The sequence below is a fragment of the Tauraco erythrolophus genome, chromosome 14 (assembly GCF_009769465.1).
Source record: "Tauraco erythrolophus isolate bTauEry1 chromosome 14, bTauEry1.pri, whole genome shotgun sequence".
Lineage (NCBI taxonomy): Eukaryota > Metazoa > Chordata > Aves > Musophagiformes > Musophagidae > Tauraco > Tauraco erythrolophus.
In genome coordinates this window covers 10537369-10557826 of record NC_141478.1, presented here as the reverse complement: position 1 = coordinate 10557826, position 20458 = coordinate 10537369, and the positions used below count along the sequence as shown (strand labels likewise).

At 34.6% G+C, this 20458-nt stretch overlaps 1 protein-coding gene across 1 annotated transcript in view; it reads left to right on the top strand.

Moving 5' to 3' along the window:
- EFL1 (elongation factor like GTPase 1) overlaps nucleotides 1–20458 on the top strand; it is an 80047-nt gene that overhangs the window by 13226 nt on the left and 46363 nt on the right. The window contains exons 12-15 of the mRNA XM_086620164.1: nucleotides 1141–1240; nucleotides 10771–10922; nucleotides 11570–11748; nucleotides 12433–12568. Coding sequence (XP_086476290.1) covers nucleotides 1141–1240; nucleotides 10771–10922; nucleotides 11570–11748; nucleotides 12433–12568 — 567 coding nt within the window. The remainder of the gene's footprint in view (nucleotides 1–1140; nucleotides 1241–10770; nucleotides 10923–11569; nucleotides 11749–12432; nucleotides 12569–20458) is intronic.

The following is a 20458-nucleotide window of genomic DNA, read 5'->3' as shown; positions in this document are numbered from 1 at the left end:
ACAGAATATAACAGAATACTGTTTTGTTGTAAGGCAGTAAACATTCTCTGATATTTCAAGAGGTAGTTTACCATGCCTAAGCTAGTAACAGTTAAAAACATTTCTGAATTCTGTATATAAAGTGAAAGATGTTTACAGAACAGTGTTTTGAAGATTGCTTCCAGAAATCTAAAGGGATGGGCTATCAAATGTCAGTTGAAGATGAGATGTGAATGTCAGATTGACAGGCTGTTGGGAATTGTTTCTGGGAGCTGAGGCAACTGATACTTTAATCCTTTACTGAACATCTACAAACACTGTGTTCTGCAAACAGTATTCAATACTGTATCAGTATAAATTAATTAGAAGAAATTTGCTGCTGTAAACTCGGATCTTACAGCTCTTGGTTATGAAAAAGTAGTGTACTTCACATTTAGTGAATATCTCGCTAATTTTTAGCAGTCGACTTGCACTTTGTCTGAGCACTTTATAATAGTCTTTCCGTACATCAGTTAAAAGGGAGAAATGAGGAGACTTTATTTTCTATGTTACAGGTTTTGAATGGCATTGATTCTGTTTTGGATTTCATAATGTGCTCCAAGTTGGACGAAAAAAATAGTTTATGGGAATTTCCTAAGTACTGAATGAGTTTAGTGCAGATCTTTTATCCTTTGAGGAATATCCATTCTTGCAGTTAAGTTGTTATGTTTTCGTGAAGACATGATCATCTGGATGTTTCCAGGACTTCCTCCTTTAGTTTGAAAAGAGGGAGGAGACTTGGAGGTACTGAATAAATAGTGTGAGCTTAATGCTAAGCTGCTCTCTATTTTGCATTCTAATCCAAACTGGCCTAGGAATTCAATTTTAAGTGTCGAAACAATATGTTTAGTTGGTGTATCTGTAGTTTGCTATGGAGCGTTCTATTTTTACAGTTTTGCTCATTTTATTTTATTATGAAACAGACTTGAAGATATGGGCAGTGTTAGCAGATGATTAGGCAAGAGTAGTTTTCTACTTTTCCTGTTAATTTGTCTTTAGTGTATTATTCACTGAAGTAGGAAATAAACAGTTATTCCTGTAAAATTCATGGAAAGACATAGTTTTGTCCATAGTGTTGGGGAAAAAAAAATGTGCAAACACCTTCCTTTTATGTTTTTTCAGCTTTTATGAAGTGCAGTAGTGAAGGAACAGCCCCGGTTATTGTCTTTGTTTCCAAAATGTTTGCTGTTGATGCAAAGGCATTACCACACAATAAACCAAGGTAAGCAAATGTAACATTTAACTTTCTGATCTACCTTAGATACTTTTAGGAAAAAAGGTTATGTTGCAAGTGTGGATAAGTGTGTGGGTTTTTTTTTTATACCTGAGAAAAGAGTTCAGGAATTCTTGAGAATGCAATAAAATCATTTCAGCCAGTAGAGATTTTCTGAATTAGTTCAAGAGATGATTTTTTAAAATCATATTAGTTTTAGAAGATTGAGCAAATCTGTTGAGGAGTAAAAAACATTTGTCGAAAGATGGTACTTTTATTGTTATATATCATCCTCATGCATACATTGTGTGCTGTTTCAGGACGTTTGATTAAAAATGTGATTGAGTTGTAATACTTTCATAGTTTTTCAGTAAGGTTGTGTTGGCATGATCGTTTGTACCAAGAAACACTTCCCATCAAATCTGGCATAATAGCTAAGTGATTATCCATCCATTGTACGTGCAAAATGAAATGACTTAATTAAAGTAGTCTAAGCCTTGACTAACTTTTTGCGATGAACTGAAAGGCACTAATGCAGATTTCTGTCTGGGAGGTTTGAAAGATTTTTTATTACAGCTTTTTATTGTTTAATGGCCATCTTTATTTTCTTTGAGGGGTAGGTTTCATTTCCCTGACATACTGAAGTGGACTACTTTTAGCTGAAGCAATCTTTTTTACAGAAATGCGCTGTTCTGATGAGTTTATAAGAATGGAGTTAAATCTTAACCTTTCATCCCTCTAAGCCTCTGGAGCATTTTCAGTAGTCAACTTCTGTATTAACTGGCCATTTCATGTTTTTCTGGGGTTGTCACTGTACAGTGAAGTAATATAGAAAATATTGATCTTTCTACTAAATTAGACTGATTACGACTGTTAAATCTTTGTGCAAAAAATGGTGCTGTTGCTGTAGTAATCTTCGAAAGCTTTACTGCCATCGTAGGCTTTTCACACACTTCCTGGATTTGCTGCAATTTTTTTCTTACCACGCTTATCTACGAATCTTCTACCAAAATCTTTCATGCAGTAATTTTCGGTTCAGAGAAAGATGCATTGCACTTATGGGTTGACCAGACACCAGATGGTGCAGTTGGAGTTCTGTCCTTAAATGTATCTGAAACAAGAGTTCTTGCTCAGATACTGGTACCATAGCAGTCCATTCCTGCTTTGTCTGCTTTCTTGGATATATATACTGTCGTTATCAAAGGCAACTATGCTGAGGCCATCACTTTCTGTCTGTTCTGTCACTGATAAGGTCCTGTTCTTTTATTTGTTGAGAGGACTGAGGTTCTTTGATGTGATGAGGATATAATATAGGGGCAAAGGTGGCTTTTACATATACCATACACGGAAAGTCTTGGACGTATTTTCAAAATTGTAGTCAAAATTAAAAAAAAAAACAAACCTACCTACTGCAAGTCCTGTGTGTTGTATTTTTCCATTCTGTGTCATTTGTTTATGAGCACTCTGCCTCATGGATAAACTCTCCTTCCATGTCTCCTCTGATATTCATCTTAAATTTTTCTTGGTGTGTTTTTTTTTTTTTATTTTCCTTAGTCATCTCCCTCAGGAAGGGAGCTGGTTTACATGTGTGGTTATATGCCGTGTGTTAAACTTCTTTTAAAAGAGAGAGAAAGTTTCCTAAACAGCAAAAGAATATTTTGACGAAATTTACCATGTGTTGCGATTCTAAATATGTGTATGACCAGCTCTTTTTTTTTTTGGCAATTGATGCTTGACTTGTCAGTTGAATTTTATCCTTAGTTAAAAAAATGTGCTGCGCTCAATTTTGCTGGTTTTCAGATTGCAAATGTGATTACATTTTTGCACTCTAATATATATTGTGCAACGTATCTGTAATTCTGATCAAGAGTCTGGTTTGAAAAACCTCAAGATGCTTAGTGAGCTGAGTGGAAGATTGCAGATGACTAGTAGTCCAAGTAATGCAGAGCTGGTCCAAAAATCCAAACAAAATTTAGATAAATTAGGCTTTGTGAGATAATATTTCAGGAGAGCGCAAGATAGTATTGCAGGAGTCCTGGAATTCTTTCTGGGAGACTTGAGGCATATTAGTGATGACTGTACACAATATGTCCTTTCTCCTTGTTTATTTAGTAAATTAAAAATTGTAATGTCTTGCTCCATAGTTTGTATGAAAAGTATTTCTTGCTGGCCTTAATTTTAAATTATTCAATTAGTTACTAATTGGCTAGTATTAATATGAAATCACATGATTGTTTTTCGTTGAGACAACCAGTCATTATCAGCACCATGTGATTTTTGCTGATTAGGTAATATGAACGATTTTGTTTTGAAGTGACAGTTGGATTCTATTTTTTGAAAAATAGCAATATAGATAAATGCGTTTTCTTGATGTTTTCATAGTTAAGATTCTACAGGAAATCTTAAATCAGAAGATTTCAGAAGAAATCAGAAAAGGAGGTTAGTTTTAAAGAGGAAGGAAAGGTCACTGAAAAAAACATAAGTATTTTAAGAGCACAGCATTGTGTAAATTTGGTTCCTAACCACGTTTTGAATTGTATTTGCCATTCATGCTATTTACAGTTACACAGTGAAGACTGTGCTGAGCAGAACTGAGTGATGACTGTGTGGAGTGTGTGAGATTCAGTAATTAAACTGACATTCCATGAGGGTGATCCATTAGAATGCCTGAACATAGGGCGGAACAAAGAGTATGTACACTGTGTCAACAATGATTACATATTTACTAAATTTAGAACATTAATACATGTTCCATGTTCCATTTACGTGTTAATTTTGAGGAGCCAGGACTGTGTTCTTTTATATTGTGATGTTTGATTGCTGGACCTATCTGCTAGGTTGTTTGCATACTTTGGGAGGGACGGGGGAGGGACTATTTTTCATTTTGTTCGTCATGTTATCTTTTTTTTTTTTCATTTGACAAGACTTAAAATATTCTATGTCCAGAGGAAAAAAAAAAACAACTAGATCCATGCTACCACTTTTTCTTTCCTTTTGGAAGGTAGTACTGAGTGATGTTACGTTTTTGTAAATTTCTTAGAAGCTGTAAATTGACTTAGCAGTTTTTATTGTTTGCCTTATTTCTGCCATCTGCTTGTAATACTTTTTAAGCATAGGTTGGAAAAAGCAAAAGACACTTCTAAGTCCAGGGTGTACAGTAAATGACAATGAAGGTTGGATTTTTAATTAAAACAACCTCCTTTGAGACTGCTGTTGGCATCTAATGTCTCCTAGAATGTGACTTCAAAAATTAATAGGTACTGTACTAAAACTGCTATGTTTTTGCTTTTACTGTTTAAATGACAAAATTTGTCAGCTGTTACAATGATGGAATACATGGGAGAACAATTTGTGGTCAGGTTACAACAGGTTGGCAGCTTATATTTAGCTTTCTTTGGAAAGATTTGAAATTTGACTTTTATTTGGTGCCGGTATGTCTCTGAGTTTTTATCAGGTTTTCCAAAGAAACGAGAATTATGCAAATATGTTTTGTCTTCTGGTTTCTTTTGTCTGAATTTCTGAAATTATTTGCTGATATGAGAGTGTAGTGTGATCTCCTTCACTTTACATATTAAAATCTTTAAAACCAAACCCAATAGGAAACAGGGCTATACTAGCTTGGTATTTTGGCACAGAGTATAAATGTTCCAGTTTACTCTTCCTGAGATTCAGAATTCTGTCTTTATCTACTCTGTGAAAAGAGAAATATTTAGTAATTAGTTACGATTGCTTTCAGGTAGTTCTTGTTGCTATGTGTATTTAAACACTGAGAAAAAGTAAATTGGATGTCAGATGTTTGTTATGATGAAATCCTTCACTAACATTGTAGAGGTTTATGTGTGCTGTCACAGTGATGTGATGCAGTGTCAACGCTAGGAGGTAAACCATCTATGTTACGTCAAGTCCATCATTCTTACAATCCCGCTGAATAAAGTAATTAAATAGAGTACACTAAAGAAATTCCATTTCTGCTTTTCAGTGGTGATAAAGAAAAGTCTATTGACCAAATAACCTGATGTACTAAAATTGTATTTCATGACTGCTCTAGGAGATATAAAACCTGTAATACCCTTACCATTTTCCTCCACATAGTATGAAAGATACTTCTTTCTCCTCAGTCAGCTTGAATCAGATTTTTTTTTCTTAGGTGTCACCATGCAATGGGCACTTTCCCATACAATTCTGCATGAAGTTACAATGATAATTCTTTGTTTGGTGGTACAGCTTGTTTGCATGTCTTAAACCAACAGATTGTAGCGTACTTAATCTGTTTCCTTTCTAATGCTTCCTAAAAACTGTTGGAAAAAATGTAAATATTGTGATTTTTGCCAAACCCTCAGCTAAAAAGACATTACATTGTCTTGATTGAAAAAAGAGAGTGTTTATAAAGCTCCAAGCTCTGTAAGAAATTTTGATCTTGCAAGTAAATTAATTTTTTTTTTTAAAGACATTATGACTTTCAGTGACTTCAGTGCGATCTAAATCCATCATCTTCTGTTTACGTTAATAGTTTGTTCTAAATTGTAGTTAGTACATTAGAAATGAGTATGGCATGAGTCACCTGAACATCCTGTCAGATTTACAGGTCAACATCTGAAGATGGCACTCAGTTATGTCATTGAGTAACATATGCTTTTCAAAAATTAAAAACCCTACTTACAGTTATTATGAAACAAATTTCATTGTAAAAGTATACTTTTGAATTCCAGCTTTGGAACTGGTCTAAGAGAGGAATATGTAGTAATGGATAAAATTTGAATCTCTGGACGTATTTTAGTTTGTGTAATTGTAAGCTTAAGAGAGAAAAGCTTGCTTCAGGTTTCTTCTTTCTCCATAGCCCATTTAGTATGTAAGATGAATCCAAGGTCAGTGTATCCCTCACGAGTGTTTTTCAAGGCAGTGTACGACAGCTTGGTATTGAAATCTTAGTTTCATTATGTATCTCAGAAGGAATGATAATTGCCATAAATACCAAACAGTTACCAAGTATTCCTCTTTGCAGGAGCCCTATAAGATTGTTGTATGAAATTTTATGTAAATTCCGATTTGGATAATTATCAGTCATTCATTTTGTGTATGCCTGTTCAGTTCTACTGTGAATTGCCTCGTGCTTTCAGTTGCAATCAAAAAGACAGGAAATAATCTTACTAGGTGTACATGAGTTGTGAGTGGAAATAGTTCCATGGACATTAAGCAGTTTAATCCAGAAAGTAATGAACTTCAGAAGGATTAGGAAGACCACTGGACATACTCCATGCTGAACTGTAGCAAACAAGCTGAACTTGAGAGAGCTGTCCTTAGGGATGCTGTTGTCTGAAGTTTTTGAGTGCCAGATGGTGAGCAGAACAGCAGCCAGTGATTTAACTAGAACTTACTCTGAAGAGCAGAATCATGAAGAGTAATACAGAAGATTCTCTATAAATTACTTGGATTTAAAGATGTTAACAGAAATTACCCTGTTAGTTTCATGATGTCAAGCACATATCCGTGAGCTTATGGAATTTAAGCTGGTAAAAACTGTGTGGAAAGTATTCTCAGCCACTTCGAAAACGTGGATCGTGGCACTTGTTGACAGTAGTATCAATCTTTTGGAAATCAGTTGATATTCTGAGTGTGATGTTTCCTTTTTAAAATGGTTTGAAGATTAAAAAAATAACAATTTCTTTAAATTAGTCAGAGGCCAATTTCTGTTTGGGTTTTTTGTTTTGATTTTTCACTATGAATTTTTGCAATGTTTTGGAATGAAGTCTCTCTGATAACATGGAAGGTTTAAAGAGCTATCGTATTCACAGGATTGATTACGTGAAGTTTAGTTTTTGTTTGGTTTGAACTAAATGCGTTATCCTGGGGGAATGAAGGAATAAGTAGTCGTTAGCAGTAGTTTGTTTACATTACCTGAAATCTGATGCATTTAGTCAACAATCTACTGAATGTTAACAGTGTGTGTGTTACACTCTTTTCCATGCTATTATTTCCATAGCATTTGTTTACCCCATGCTTGAGGTTAAGATGAGCTAGTAATAATGTGATTACCCATCTGTGTCAGCTCTATTACTTGTGCCTGGTTCATGTGTATGGTGTCTGGATGCTGTACCATCTCCTTGGAGGTAGAGAATCTCTCTTTTTCTTTCTGCTCCAGAATTTTCATTTACTGTTTTTATGTGACTGCATGGTCCCATTTTTTCCTGCCAATATTATGAGACTGTAGATCCTTTCTTATGGAATGAAAAAAGAGTAGGGAAGAAGAAGAGAGAATCTTTCTTCTGGTTTTGACAGCATTTGTTGAAAATTTCCTTTCTGATTGGTTTTGCTAAGTAGAGTCATTGAATAAATCAGGGTATAATTTAACACTGGTTTTGTTGCAGACCAATGCCTTATATGCATTAATCTTGTGTGTTACGATTCTGTGTAAGGATTTATTTGTGACATTATCTTTTTGTGGTTTCTAATGATACTGCTGGGAGTGACTAATGTTATAGATACTGACGGTGACAGAAACCAGGATGGAAGTCTAGGTTGTACTTCCTAGCTAAAGTCTCACCCACAGTCAATATGCTTCTTACCAAATGGAGAATATAATGAACTGTGCTTATATGTATTGCAATTTACACCAGTGCATTCAGGATTTTAAGGTACCTTTAACATTTGTTATTAAGGCTATCTGACACCTAAATACACTGATACTTTTTAAAATACCATGTAAAAGGAGAAGAGTAAGCAAACTTTTTTCTTTTACACTCAGAATTATTTACACAAATGATAAGTATTTTTGGATGATAAAATATGTTGGAATGCATACATATGTCCTCATGTGTATACTATGCCATCATATATAGACTGCATTTATGACACCCTTGGCTGTCTCATCTGTACTTTCCCTATCAATCTCTCTCCTCTGGGAATTTTTCAGGCATTCCAAAGCCTTAAATAGCTTTGAACAGCTGCCTTCAGGAAAAAAAAATCATCGTAAAATGTTTTCTTCTCCACCATCTGCTTTGCATTTTATATTGTTAAGCCTCAGTCTCTTTTGCAATAAAATAAACAAACCAAACAGAAATACCATGCTATCCCAAATTTCAGAGATACGTATTCTTAATTCTGTCACAATGAGTTTTTAAGAGATGGTTTTTAAAAGAAAAAAAGGTAAAGAGATCAAAAAAAAGTTGCTGAGAAGTTTGTAGTGGCAATTTTGTCTTTGTTTTGCCTTTTCTACGACAGGTAATGTGTCTGTCCCAGGTTCCGAGTTCTAAAAGTCTGTGCTTCAAATTCTCATGTTTTATCCTAGGGGTGTCTCTGAGGAAATTTTTAGAGAGATTTTTAATTTATGTATAGTTTTACTCTTTTGAGTTGAACGTTTGGATTCAAGGAAAGCATGACAACTGTGTTCAAAGTGATTTCATCAAGTTCCAAGAAGAATTTTGATAAAATGAAAGGTCTCATTAAGCATTTTTTTAAAATTAAGTCTCTTGCAGAAGGTATTGTATACAGAAAAGCATCCATAGTATGATATTAAAAAAATCTTACTGGCAGCGAGTTGGTCTCAGCCACGTAATCTGTTCAGGGCTTTCTACCCCTAATTCATCCAGTACGGCAGAGTAGGCATCCAGTAAGTGTTTCTACTGGCTGCACATAAGAACTTTGACCCTTGAATGATGGGTTGTTTCCCTATTTGGGAGTGTGAAATAGTTGATATGAGGATGTGAGTCAATTTTTTTATTATTTTTTTTTAGTAGAGATCATATTTACATGCCTGTTCTGTAAAGAAAAATTGCTGCTGTAGTGCATCACTCTGTTTTCTTCCTCTTATCATTCATTACTAGCGCTGCTATTCAGGAAACCTTGAACTGTTTTTATAAGTCTGGAAATTAAAGAGAGGAAGTGGCTTGTCCAAGGCTACTAAACAAGTTAAAACTAATAATAGAGCACTTTTGGGTTTAGTCCTCTGTTCATCAAACTGTGTGCTTGATACGATTGCCTGAAAGAATCCTAAACCATCTTAATACTAAGAACCGTTGTTCTTGCCTCCATCACACGAACAAATGCAGGTGTGTGGACACGTTATAGATGGGGATTTGCTGTGGGATTGTGTTCACCTTCTTGAGTTGAAGTCAAGATCCAAGACTGTGATTAGTTTGTCCAGTTTTGTGGTACAAATGTATGTTTTGTGATAAAGAGAATCCTTCTGTTTCTTCTCTCGGGTTAGAATTATGTTAAGAATATTCCTATAAAGTAAAAAATACATTGGTTATTATTTTGGAAATAAATTATTTATTAATGCTGGAAAACAATATATATTTCCATTGCTCCTGATGAAGAAGAAGGAAAAAAAAAAAAGACAAAAAGCATTCTAGTTCCATGAAAAAATATATCTGCATATCTTCATAATTTTTTTTTCTGCTTTTAAGCCACAGTGATAAATAAAGATTATTTTTTTTAATGTAGGCACCTGACAGGATGTTACATAAGACATTGTTGATATTGAAATTACTAAACAGAATCAACTGTACTGAAAAGTGTCTGTAGTGATTATAGTGGAATCACAGGTTCAGCTCTTCTATGTGGGAAATTGATAGAAACAGGAGGAATTGGAAAGAGAAGATGACTAATATCTGAAATTAATTTATTTGAAATTTACTAAATTAGAAGATAAACTCATATCACAGATTTTTCTTTAGGGCTAGATTTAAAAATCAAATGGACAATTTCAGGCAGTGCTGTTAGATTTCATATATGTGTAACTCACTTTGCTCTTTAAAATGCTTGAAGAGAGTTGCATTTAAAAACAAGTTCCGTTTATATTGCTTTATGGAAGAATGATAATGTCATTCTTTAATGTTTATTATTTATTACTTTCAGTCTTATGTTAAAGCACTTTGTTTTAAGGCAGAGTTTACCAATGAGTACATAGAAATTGCATCAGAATATTAAAATTATTTTTTGTTGTTATTGTTTCAGTTTTAAGTCTTTTGTCCTTTATGAAGGTATTCGCTTTATGGGGAGGTAGCTATAGCAGGCAAAGACTTTTCCCTGCATTTGAACACTTGCTGTAAGGACTACCTTAAAAGAATAAAGATACCACAAGTAATTTAAAGTGACATTATTTGATCCCTGTGTATTTGGAAGAAAAGTCTGGTAGTTTTTTCTAACTAGCCAGGTATAGATAAGACTAGATTAGTGCACTGAATGGTTAGTCTTAGCTGTCATTCTAGCTCAGGGTAACATACTGGACGTGATGTAAAAATCAATTTTGAAAATTGGCTTGAATCTTTTCTGAAAAAGTGAGAATTCACGTGTTAGTAGGAGAAACTTGACTTATTTTAACAAAATAAACAAAAGTTTAACATGATGGTCTCTTCCTAAACATGGTAGAGGAAGAGTTTGCTAATTTTAGTTGCCTTAAAATGTATAGTCTCATGGGGACTAAAGCCATTCTGCATAAGTTTTTACTTATGCCAAATATAGTATTGTGATTATCGTGATTTAATTTATTTTAAAATAAATGACATTTCCAAATAATAGTGTTTTACAATACAATGCAGACCTTTAACTCAAGAAGAAATAGCTCATCGGCGTGAACTTGCAAAACGAAGGCACGCAGAAAAATTGGCAGCAAATCAAGGAAAAGAGCTGTCAGAAAAGCCTCCAAGTGAAAATTCATCTGAAGTAACTGGGAACACTGGTGATACGAAAGGTGTGTAATGCTGTGCTGTCCATTTTTCTCAAAGGATATTTAATAGTACTGTCTAGGTGTTGTCAAGGGACTGTGTAACTTACAAAGAATCACCCGTATGCCAGTCCAAACAGTTCGATAGATGGAACTGAACAATGAAGCTGATAGTTCATAAATGCTGTAGTAGTGCCATGGGTGCCCGTTCCTATAGCCTGAGAATGTGCTTGGTCTCAGTGCTTTGAGTCAGTGGAGACAGATGATGCTTGAAGGAGATGCTCTGCTGAAAAATTAAGGAATTTTCACTCTAAGTAGAAAGGTGCAGTGATTGCCTTTTGCCCTTGTGTGTGGGTTAGAAGAATTGCGGTTCATTTAGCTTACTGCTAGAGCCTTCTTATGGACTTTATGCAAGTATAACTTTAATTCCTTTCAGCTTTTACAAGAGTAACTCTTTCATTAAAAAAACCAAACCAAACAGCCTAATAATAAATTGATACAAAAGCAGTGAATGAACAACAGGACTGGATTATGAGTTATAATGGGGCATTCTTGTCATCTTTTAATGCATCGCCACATTTGACAGGATAATGTGTAATTGATATTTTTTTTTCCTTCAGATGATGAGGCAGAAACTGCTTTTATACTTCATATGTTTTTCTAACTTTGATTAGGTGAAGAGCAACAGCACACCGGTCAAGTAGAGATCGTGACCTCAAAGGCAATGAAAGAGGAAGCAGACAACAAGGAGTCTTTCATTGCTTTTGCTAGAGTGTTCAGTGGCGTGGTGAAAAGAGGGCAAAAGATCTTTGTTTTAGGACCAAAATATGATCCTGCTGAGTCTTTGCATAAGGTAAGAGGTGAGAGTGAACTGTTACCGTAATTTGGGATTCTTTGTAAACACTGATGACTTAACTTTTTACACATTGCTTACTCAAAAAGTAATAAAAATGTTCAAGTCAAAAATTCCAAGAAGTATCAAAGTAATTTAGGTAATTGTGGTAATAGCTGGTTATGTCTGTAAACTCATTATAAACCTTAACATTTCCAAAATAGTTGAAGTACACTGTTGCATTAGCTGACAATAAATCCAGTATGTGCATTCTTTGATTCAAAGAAAACTTGCAAAGGAAAAAACAATGCTTTTGAGGAACAGGAAGGTGCATAATAATATTGAAAAAAATGGCGTTTAATGTTTTGAGTTTGTGATCTTAGAAGTTCATTACTTACAAATTTATTTTAAAATATTTCTTGTGACAATGAAAAGTGAGCTAGGAGTAGCATGCACTTTAAAATTACCAAATAAAACATTATTTTTTATTTTCTTGATAACGTTTACTTGCTTACCACAAGACTGGATTTTTAGAAGGAGAAAAAAATATTTTCAAGAATATGTTGGTTTTTGATACCTAACTTTTGAAATGAAAATGCTTTAGAATGTGTTTCTTAGATTTGGAATGTAAGGTGGTTTTGAGGAAGAAGTTTTTATCAGTTCTAAGTGATAAATAACCAACACTGGTTGTTTTACTCTGTGTAGCTCTCATCCCAGTGTTCTGCTACAGATGATCTGCCATTAGTGCCTCATATGTCTTGCTGTACATTGGAGAATCTCTACCTGCTTATGGGAAGAGAACTTGAAGATCTTGAAGAAGTACCTGCAGGAAATGTTCTGGGTAAGATGTAATCAGTATTTAATTTCCTAGAGCTTGAATCCTTATGTCATCCCAAATACACTGAAATTGTTTTGGTGTATTTAATAATAAGAAAACTTAAATAAATCTATGAATGTTTTTACGTATGTTGTATGTGCAAAAAATGAAAGCACTCTAATTAAACTGTGATTTCTGTGAACTTCAAATTGTGAGGAGAGGAAAAATGCATGAATAGGAGAAAACTAGGGATTGCATTAGCCTATTATTTTCAGGTTGGACTATTGCCAGGTAAGCATTGCTGCCAGGAATTGCCAAAGGCAGCAGCAAGGTCTCATATTTTATTATGAATAATCCTTGCAATTTATATCTTCCCAACAATGGAAACTCTGTAATATGATTTCTCTAGTGATGTGGGTAATTATAATTTTATTTATGGGTCTACTTGAACTATAGTGCTAAAAATTTTTCTTCTATGGCTGTGGCAAATTTTGAACTTTCTCCATGGACACGATTCTAAGTGATAAGTCATCCTAATCATTGGGTTATGCTCTTTTGTGCCAGATTCTGGCTGCTGTGCTCTAGAGTATGAGTAGCATTCTTTGCTGTTTTGTCTTTTGTTTGCCTTTTTTTAATATCAAAAGTAGTGTTTAGAAAGTGTAAATTTTAGAAGTTATTTGGTTCTTTATTTTTTTCATTTTGTGAATTAAAAAGTACAAACTACAGCAAAAAATACGATTTTTTTTGTCTATTGTCTGATTTTTAGACGTTTATAGTAAATATATAGTAAATTAAAAATACGTGTACTCTGTCAGGGTTGGATTTTGTTACTTTAGGCAGTTAACCCTGCTGGTGGCTGGGTTAACCCTGCTGGTTAGTGTGGGCCTGGTGTTCAGAACATAAGCAGCTGGTGAATTAGTTTTATTTGGAACCTTAATATTTTAAAATTCTGAGTTATACCTTACCTTAGTCTGATGCCTAAGTTGACCACTTTCATTATCAAAATGTATTAGGTATATGGTCTGTTTATTTCAAAAAATGATTAAGAGTTTGGAAAAAAAAACCCCACTCACCCCAAAACACTCTGCATTAAAAGTGAAAGGGTGTTATCTTCGTGCTTGCCAAAGAATAAATACTCCTGGAGATGCTTCCTGCAGAGAAAAATATATTGTGAGGAAAAAAATATTATGTCTTTAATGTTAAAGTGTTGGACCAAATTTCAATAAATGTTTTTGTAAGCAATTCATTCTACCAAAAATTATGAGTTGTCTCTACTGCTGAAGGCTGCTCTTCAGTGAGGTCTAGCTTTTCTATAAAGAAAAGCATATTAGCTGAGAAATATGAAAGTTCTAAATTAGTCATATTCAGAAGAACTGAAATTCTAAGATCAGAATTAAGTCACACGTCTCAGCTAGGCTGTATTTGGTTTTCATCTCTTTTTACCAGATCATCATCTAGTCTCTTTAACTATGGGCAAACCAGGTTTTCATTTTTAACTAGAACAAGGATAAGTATATGTGTTTGGGGTTTTTTTTAACCTCATGTTATTTTAAAGAATTTATAAAACTAAAAGCCCTAAATACCTTCATGTTCGTTTTTTTACCATTTCCCTGTAAAGCTGCATTGTTAATTTACATAAATTCAATAAACACTTTTACTGATTTGATGATGATTTAGCACACTGAGGAGAAAATGCAATACTCTAATATAAAAGGAATCTGTAAGAATGGTGATGCAAGACTTCTGTTATTCCAGTTAGTAACTGATTTGAAACAAAGGCTATTTATCTTCCAGTTTTAAAGCATACAGCAGTGATTTCTCTCCAGCCATATAAGGAAACTGCTTGTAGATTATCTAGTAAAATAAGGAAGCTTTTCTGAAAGTTCTGTAGTTTTACTCGGTATAATTAAATTATTGCTATAAGGAATACACAGTTAATCATGACTGCCTATTTCCACTTTAAAACTTGAGGTACAGGTTTTTTTCAGATCTTTTTCTTCAGGGTCTGGAGTTTTTTTTGCTGTTATTTATGGGTTGTTTCTTACAAGGAAGAATCTACTTTGTCCTAGTGAGCAGCCTTTTTATTCTTTATACTGGCTTATGCAAAGTTTTAATGATCAAAGACCTGGCTTGATACATAGATCGTTTTACTGAAGGTGAAAAGATTTCATCCTTTGTTCCTTGTGTTCAATTAATATTTCCTTAAAATACTAGTCTCCTTTTAATTGCTAAAAATCTAAGAAACTTGTAGCAAAATACTGTAAAAGTAAAGTGTGGTGAAGCATACTGTATTTGAACTACAAAGCTGTCATGCACAATTCAAGAATATCCAGCTGAAAAGCAATACTGTGTCCCTGTCTAATATGCATAGCCATTCTGGCAAGCTTTGGAAAGTTATTTTCTGGTATTATTCCGAGTTCCTGGAAGTTGGAGACATACTACTTTGCATTAGTTAATTTGTATTGCAAGTTTGCAGCTCAAATGTTTTGTCAAAAGTATTTGTCAAAAAGCTTTAAGCAGTATGTCATTTTCAAGTAATACGGCAAACACAAAATACGGCTTCCTTCAACATTGCTGTTCATCATTCACAATTTTTCTTCTTTGCTATCTCTGTGACCGCTATACATTTTTTTGTAGTCCTTGAGTAGGAGTTGAAATATGATTTAGAACAAATGAACAAGTTCATGGAGACCAACAATAATAAAGTGTGATAAATCATCTTTTAAAAATTATTTGTCAGAATATTCTATAAAAAGGTAAAACTACTGTCTCTGACAAAAAGACTTGGTTTGTAGAACTTGTAATTTAGCAGCACTATTGATTTCTCAGCTCTGAGAACTGAAAAGGAGTATGTGAACAAAATGCCTTCTGAGGAGAGAGTACTGTCTTATTTTTCCCTTTTTTTTTTTTTCCCTGCACTTCTGTTAAGAGGTCCTGTGCCAGCAAACAGGAAATTGTACTTGGTACCTGGTACTACTAGGTTTTACTTTGTACTACTTTGAATGAACAGAGGCCTTGGAGGAGGAGTATCTAGTTACTGGTGCAGCAGATAAAGTTATACTAGATCTGGTATGTTCCCTCAGGTTCCAAATGGCACTTGTGGTTGAAACTGCTGAATGAAAAACATCGTAGTCATTGGAATGGGCAACAAAAAATATCTTGAGGTTTAATTTGGAAAAATGTTGTAGTACAGATCCAAAAATGAATCATGTGTCTCACTGTACTGTTTCAGGAATGTTTTTTCTGTATCGTGTCACAGGACTTTTACATGGTATGCAGTTGCTGAATTTGAACCTCCCTGTGGTCATCAGGTCTGAGAGTCCTGGGAGTGAGAGCCTTGTCTTGCAAATGGTCCGCCTACTTGTCCTTAGTGCGGTGCTAGCCACCTCCGTGTGGTTCTGTCCCATCTTGAGGGCCATGTGAACTTCTGTACCAACTTCACTTGTCTTGCAGTTGGGCCGATGACTTACTTTCTTAATAAAAACAGTGTTCTCTGTTTTTTATCTAACTAGCTATATCAAAATCATGCTTCAAGTCCAAAGTACTTTGTGCTCACAGAATTAAATGTGACAATTATGTATGTCACCTAAATCTGCATGTCAAAATCAGTTGAGATGTTTTAATTCCAGGACATCTCAGGCATGTTTTGTGCTCACCTTTTGAAAACTGCCGGCATATACATTGAAAATAAAATATCATAGGTTATATCATAGACCAAGGTTATATCATAGACCTTGGACACAAGTCTATGTGCTGTTTGGAAAATACTGTCCTTCTGTGTCTTTAAGATGAGAAATGTTACTTGAATGTTAAATTCCAAAGACTGTGTGACTGATGTGTCATTGCATGTTCTTAGTGACACTGTAATTGAGACTGACCTGTGTTTGCATAATCTAGTGCTACGCAAATAGCAAGCCACTGTAATTGCCCCGCTCTCTTTAGAGATCTGTCCTCCTTTGCTATGACAGAATATATCAGAGAAAAGAGCGTGATATAGACAATTATCTGGCTATAGAGATGTGTTTAGCTTCTTTAGTTTGTTGAGTATCATAGAAGTTCAGGTTCTTGCTGGGACACTCTCCCTTGTTGTACAGGGAATGTCTATGGTGCTGGAGGTTCCTGCAAGCATCTTCTCCAGATGTGTTGTTTTTGACAGGAAGTGAACCCCTGGCTGTAGGGTGAACTCTGTTGATCTCTAGCTTAGTTACCATAGTTCTTCCTACTAGTGCTTAGTTTTTCTTGTGAAAAAGGAAAACTATAAATGATCCAGTCATGAAACATTAATTGATTTAATTTGGATGTTGTATGTAAGTTCTTCTGTTTGCCAAGTAGTGTTAGATATTGATTAACAAAATGTAGAGACTGATAATGCAAGTACACAAATAGAGAAATTAGCACTAACGTAAACAATTTTTCTTTTCACATTGTTTTTGTTAATGAAAGATGTGGGAAGCAGTATTTATTATGTCATTTCATGAATGAAAAAGTGTTGCTTCTTTACCAGGAGGAAAGGCAATAACTTAATTTGAAACAATGTTAAAAGTTCCACAAAGGAGATTATTACAGACAAGTTTTAAATTATTTCAGTTATGGTTCTGTGTTAAGAATATTTCATCTAAGTCAAGACTACCTCTGTCACACCAGTAAGTGTTTTGAAGCGTTAATAAGTCTGGATTCTGGGGAGTGCAAGAGGAAGTGGGGACGGTTGATTTGATTGTTCACATGCAAGAACCTGTCTCTTTATTTATTTATTTATTTTATATTTATTTGTTTCTACTAGGCAAAGGAAAAGTGCAAGTACAGGAAAAGTGCTATTTTGTAACACTTGTTCTGCTACTTTTGTGGTTGAAGATATAAAAAGAACTTAGTGGGTAATCCTCAAAGTGACAAAGGAAAAATTAAAGGCGACATGTAAGGAAAAAGTAATTTGGGCTCATAAGTAAAGATTGAGCAAGTGCATGTCCTCCAGTTGCACATAACAGCTTTCTTTTTTTCTGCCCTTTTTTGTTATTTTTCTTGTTGCTGCCCTGTAATTGAAGGGGAAATGCCTGTGTTCTTCTATACAAAAGAAGGGAGGTTTTCATAATGTTGTTGAAGGTAAAAATGTATTTTAAATAGGCAGAAGGAACTATTGTTTTTTGTGATGATACACAGATGAAAGGCCTAGGATTTCCATGCTGGCTATTGATTCTTATTTTTAAGTAATTTAAGCAAGTGGTGATGTAAAAACCAAGGAACGTGTTTCTTAACACACTGGTTTAGGTACTTGTGTACGAGTACAAGCGTGTTTAGGTACTTGTGTAAGTGAATAATGTTGTGGGGTGTTTTTAAACTTGGCTCAGTGTCATGATTTTCTGAATAAATAATAGCAGGATCATCAAGCAGTACATTTTTGTTAATTGGAATAAAATTTATCTCAAGGCATGTTGCACATGCACACTCATGGATGGGCACACACATGAGTTCAGAATAACATGCATCTTAAAATTGACGTGTACTGCTTTTTATCCACAAGTACCACAAGATAGTCTTGAGTTTTCTAGCATGCAAAACTCAGATTTTTCTTAGAGCTGCCTATATGACTATTCAAGTGCTTTTTGTTTTTTTGTTGAGTACAGTTAAAAGCAAAGCTTTTTGCTTACCACTAGATTTGTAGTGCTTTAATGTAATGCTCACAGGAGGCTAGATGATTTCCTGAATCTTTTCAAATGCAGTTAGCTATGTGAATATCAAGTGTTCTACTAAATTAAGAGCATTTGTTTCTTTAACTTACCAAATGACATTAAAAGCAGGAATCTAGAAGTCAATCCTGTTGCCAGCTCACTATGAAGTGATTTCCTACATGACAGCGCTGTGTACCCTGGTTTTTCCATTTCTAAAATGCTTGTTTTCCCATACAATGTTATTTCATGTTTAATTATTTATAAAGCACTTACAGGATTCTTGACATGTAAACAGTATGACATGGGAACTGTGGGTGATTATGTATTCATATTTGTGGATTTTTTTGTACCTTTCCAAAGATAGGTGCCATAGAGCTGCAGTTAGCGTGAAGAGCTGGTATGAAGTAGTACAGCAAACCTCATTACAAGGTGTCTAACAAGCATTTTATTCCTTTAGGACTTCATTGAACAATTTAGAAGCTTTTAATAAACAGCCTCTGTTAAGAGCAAAGAGCAGCTGCAAGCAGCGATGCCATTTTAAAGGCCCAGAATGGCTTTCTGGGACCGATGCCAACTAGCAGGCATTGCCACCTTCTGTGAAAGCCCTAGGAGCGGTCCTGCTGTTGCACCAGCCTTTTATTTCTGTGCAAACGTTTGGTGGGCTAATGTCACTCTCTGAATCAATAATGTGATTATTTAAAAAAAAAATAAAAAGTAAAATAGGCAGCTTGAAGTGATTCCAGCTGCATGGGCTGTCTCATCTCAGCGTATTGTGATCACTGAACACTGGAGGGCAGCCTTTCTCAAGAATGTTGCTGAAATTTGCCTAAAACAGTGAATGAAACAAAGAAGATTCAAACCTTTGTCTTCAGTTTTGGAATCCCTACAGTTTTTATTGCTAACGGCCATCTTATAACCCCAATAAAATAACCTTGTATTTTTAAGTAGTTTATAGTAATCCAGTATTATTCACAAAAGGGTATATAATTGAATGGATTTTGTTATTGAATGACGTTTTAATCTCTGTGAACTGTTGAGTTTACCTGACGTCATTGTATCTATATTGATTTCCTACCCAATCAATGTTTTATGAAGAGTTAAAATGTTGAAAAAATTAAGTATGTTTAAGTTGTTTCTTTGAGCTAAAGACATAGTTAATCTGTTGTGTGGCCCCTTTCAGTGGTGGAAACTGAAACTATTTTCTTAGTCCCTTTGCAGTTACTGCTCTTTGCTCTGTGTGGTTGCAACAAGCAGGCTGAGTAATTTGTGTTGCTTATCGGGCAGTGTAACGTAACATGCTGCACAGCTGATGATCTAGTATCAAATGAAATTAGGAGTGTATTTTGCTGGTTATCTGATAAGTTTCCTGTACCCTGTTTGCCTTACCGTTTCTGCTGGTTTATTTGTGATTCCATTTCAGGGGGTTTGACTTGACAAACTTTATTGCAAAAGAAATAAGTGATTCGTTACTTTGTATTCCAATCAATATCAATGTACCACTGGAGAGGAAAAAATGTGACATGTCTTAGGTTAGAGGTATAGAGCTGACATGTGTCTTTATTGGCCCAACTAAGGGTTTTTGGAGAAGAATACTTTGACTAGTTAATAGTTTCCTTATATAGCCTTTTTAGGTTGGGTGGGTTTTTTTTGGATTATATTGAAGATTTTCAATTGCTTTTTGAGTAGCTATTTTCTCAAGACTGTAAAAGGAAATCATAAGTGTAGTAATTCTTTCTGAAGAAAACCACTTCTAAATTCTCTAGTGCTTCTGGAATGTTCTCTGCTCAAATTTTCAGGGGTTTATTATGAAATCTTAAAAATGTGTTTAGTCTTGCCACTGGAACACAAGGTGGGGGTTTTTTATCATATTTAAAAATTGAGCTGTATAAGATTATTTAAGCTAAAGTCACAATAAAGTCATCTAGCCAAAAATGCCTTTAAGTTTGTTGTTGACCACTGTTGGATTATAATGTCAAAAAATTCAAATATTTTTTTGAGGAAAGGAGAGAATGCAAAAGAGAATAACTTTTAGTTATTATAATCTGTAAAATCTGAGCTTTCATGTAAATGAAAATTAAATTTCTAAATAATCTTCCAAATATGAGGCAAGCGCTCCTAATTCTTTGGGGTTTGTATGTAGACAGATAGTGCTGATGCTTGAGGTTTCTCAAATAGTTCCAGAAGGAAGACTGCCCAGACTTGTCGGTGTTCGTTGTTGTTACTTATATGCCTGTGGGCAGCAGTGGGGCTA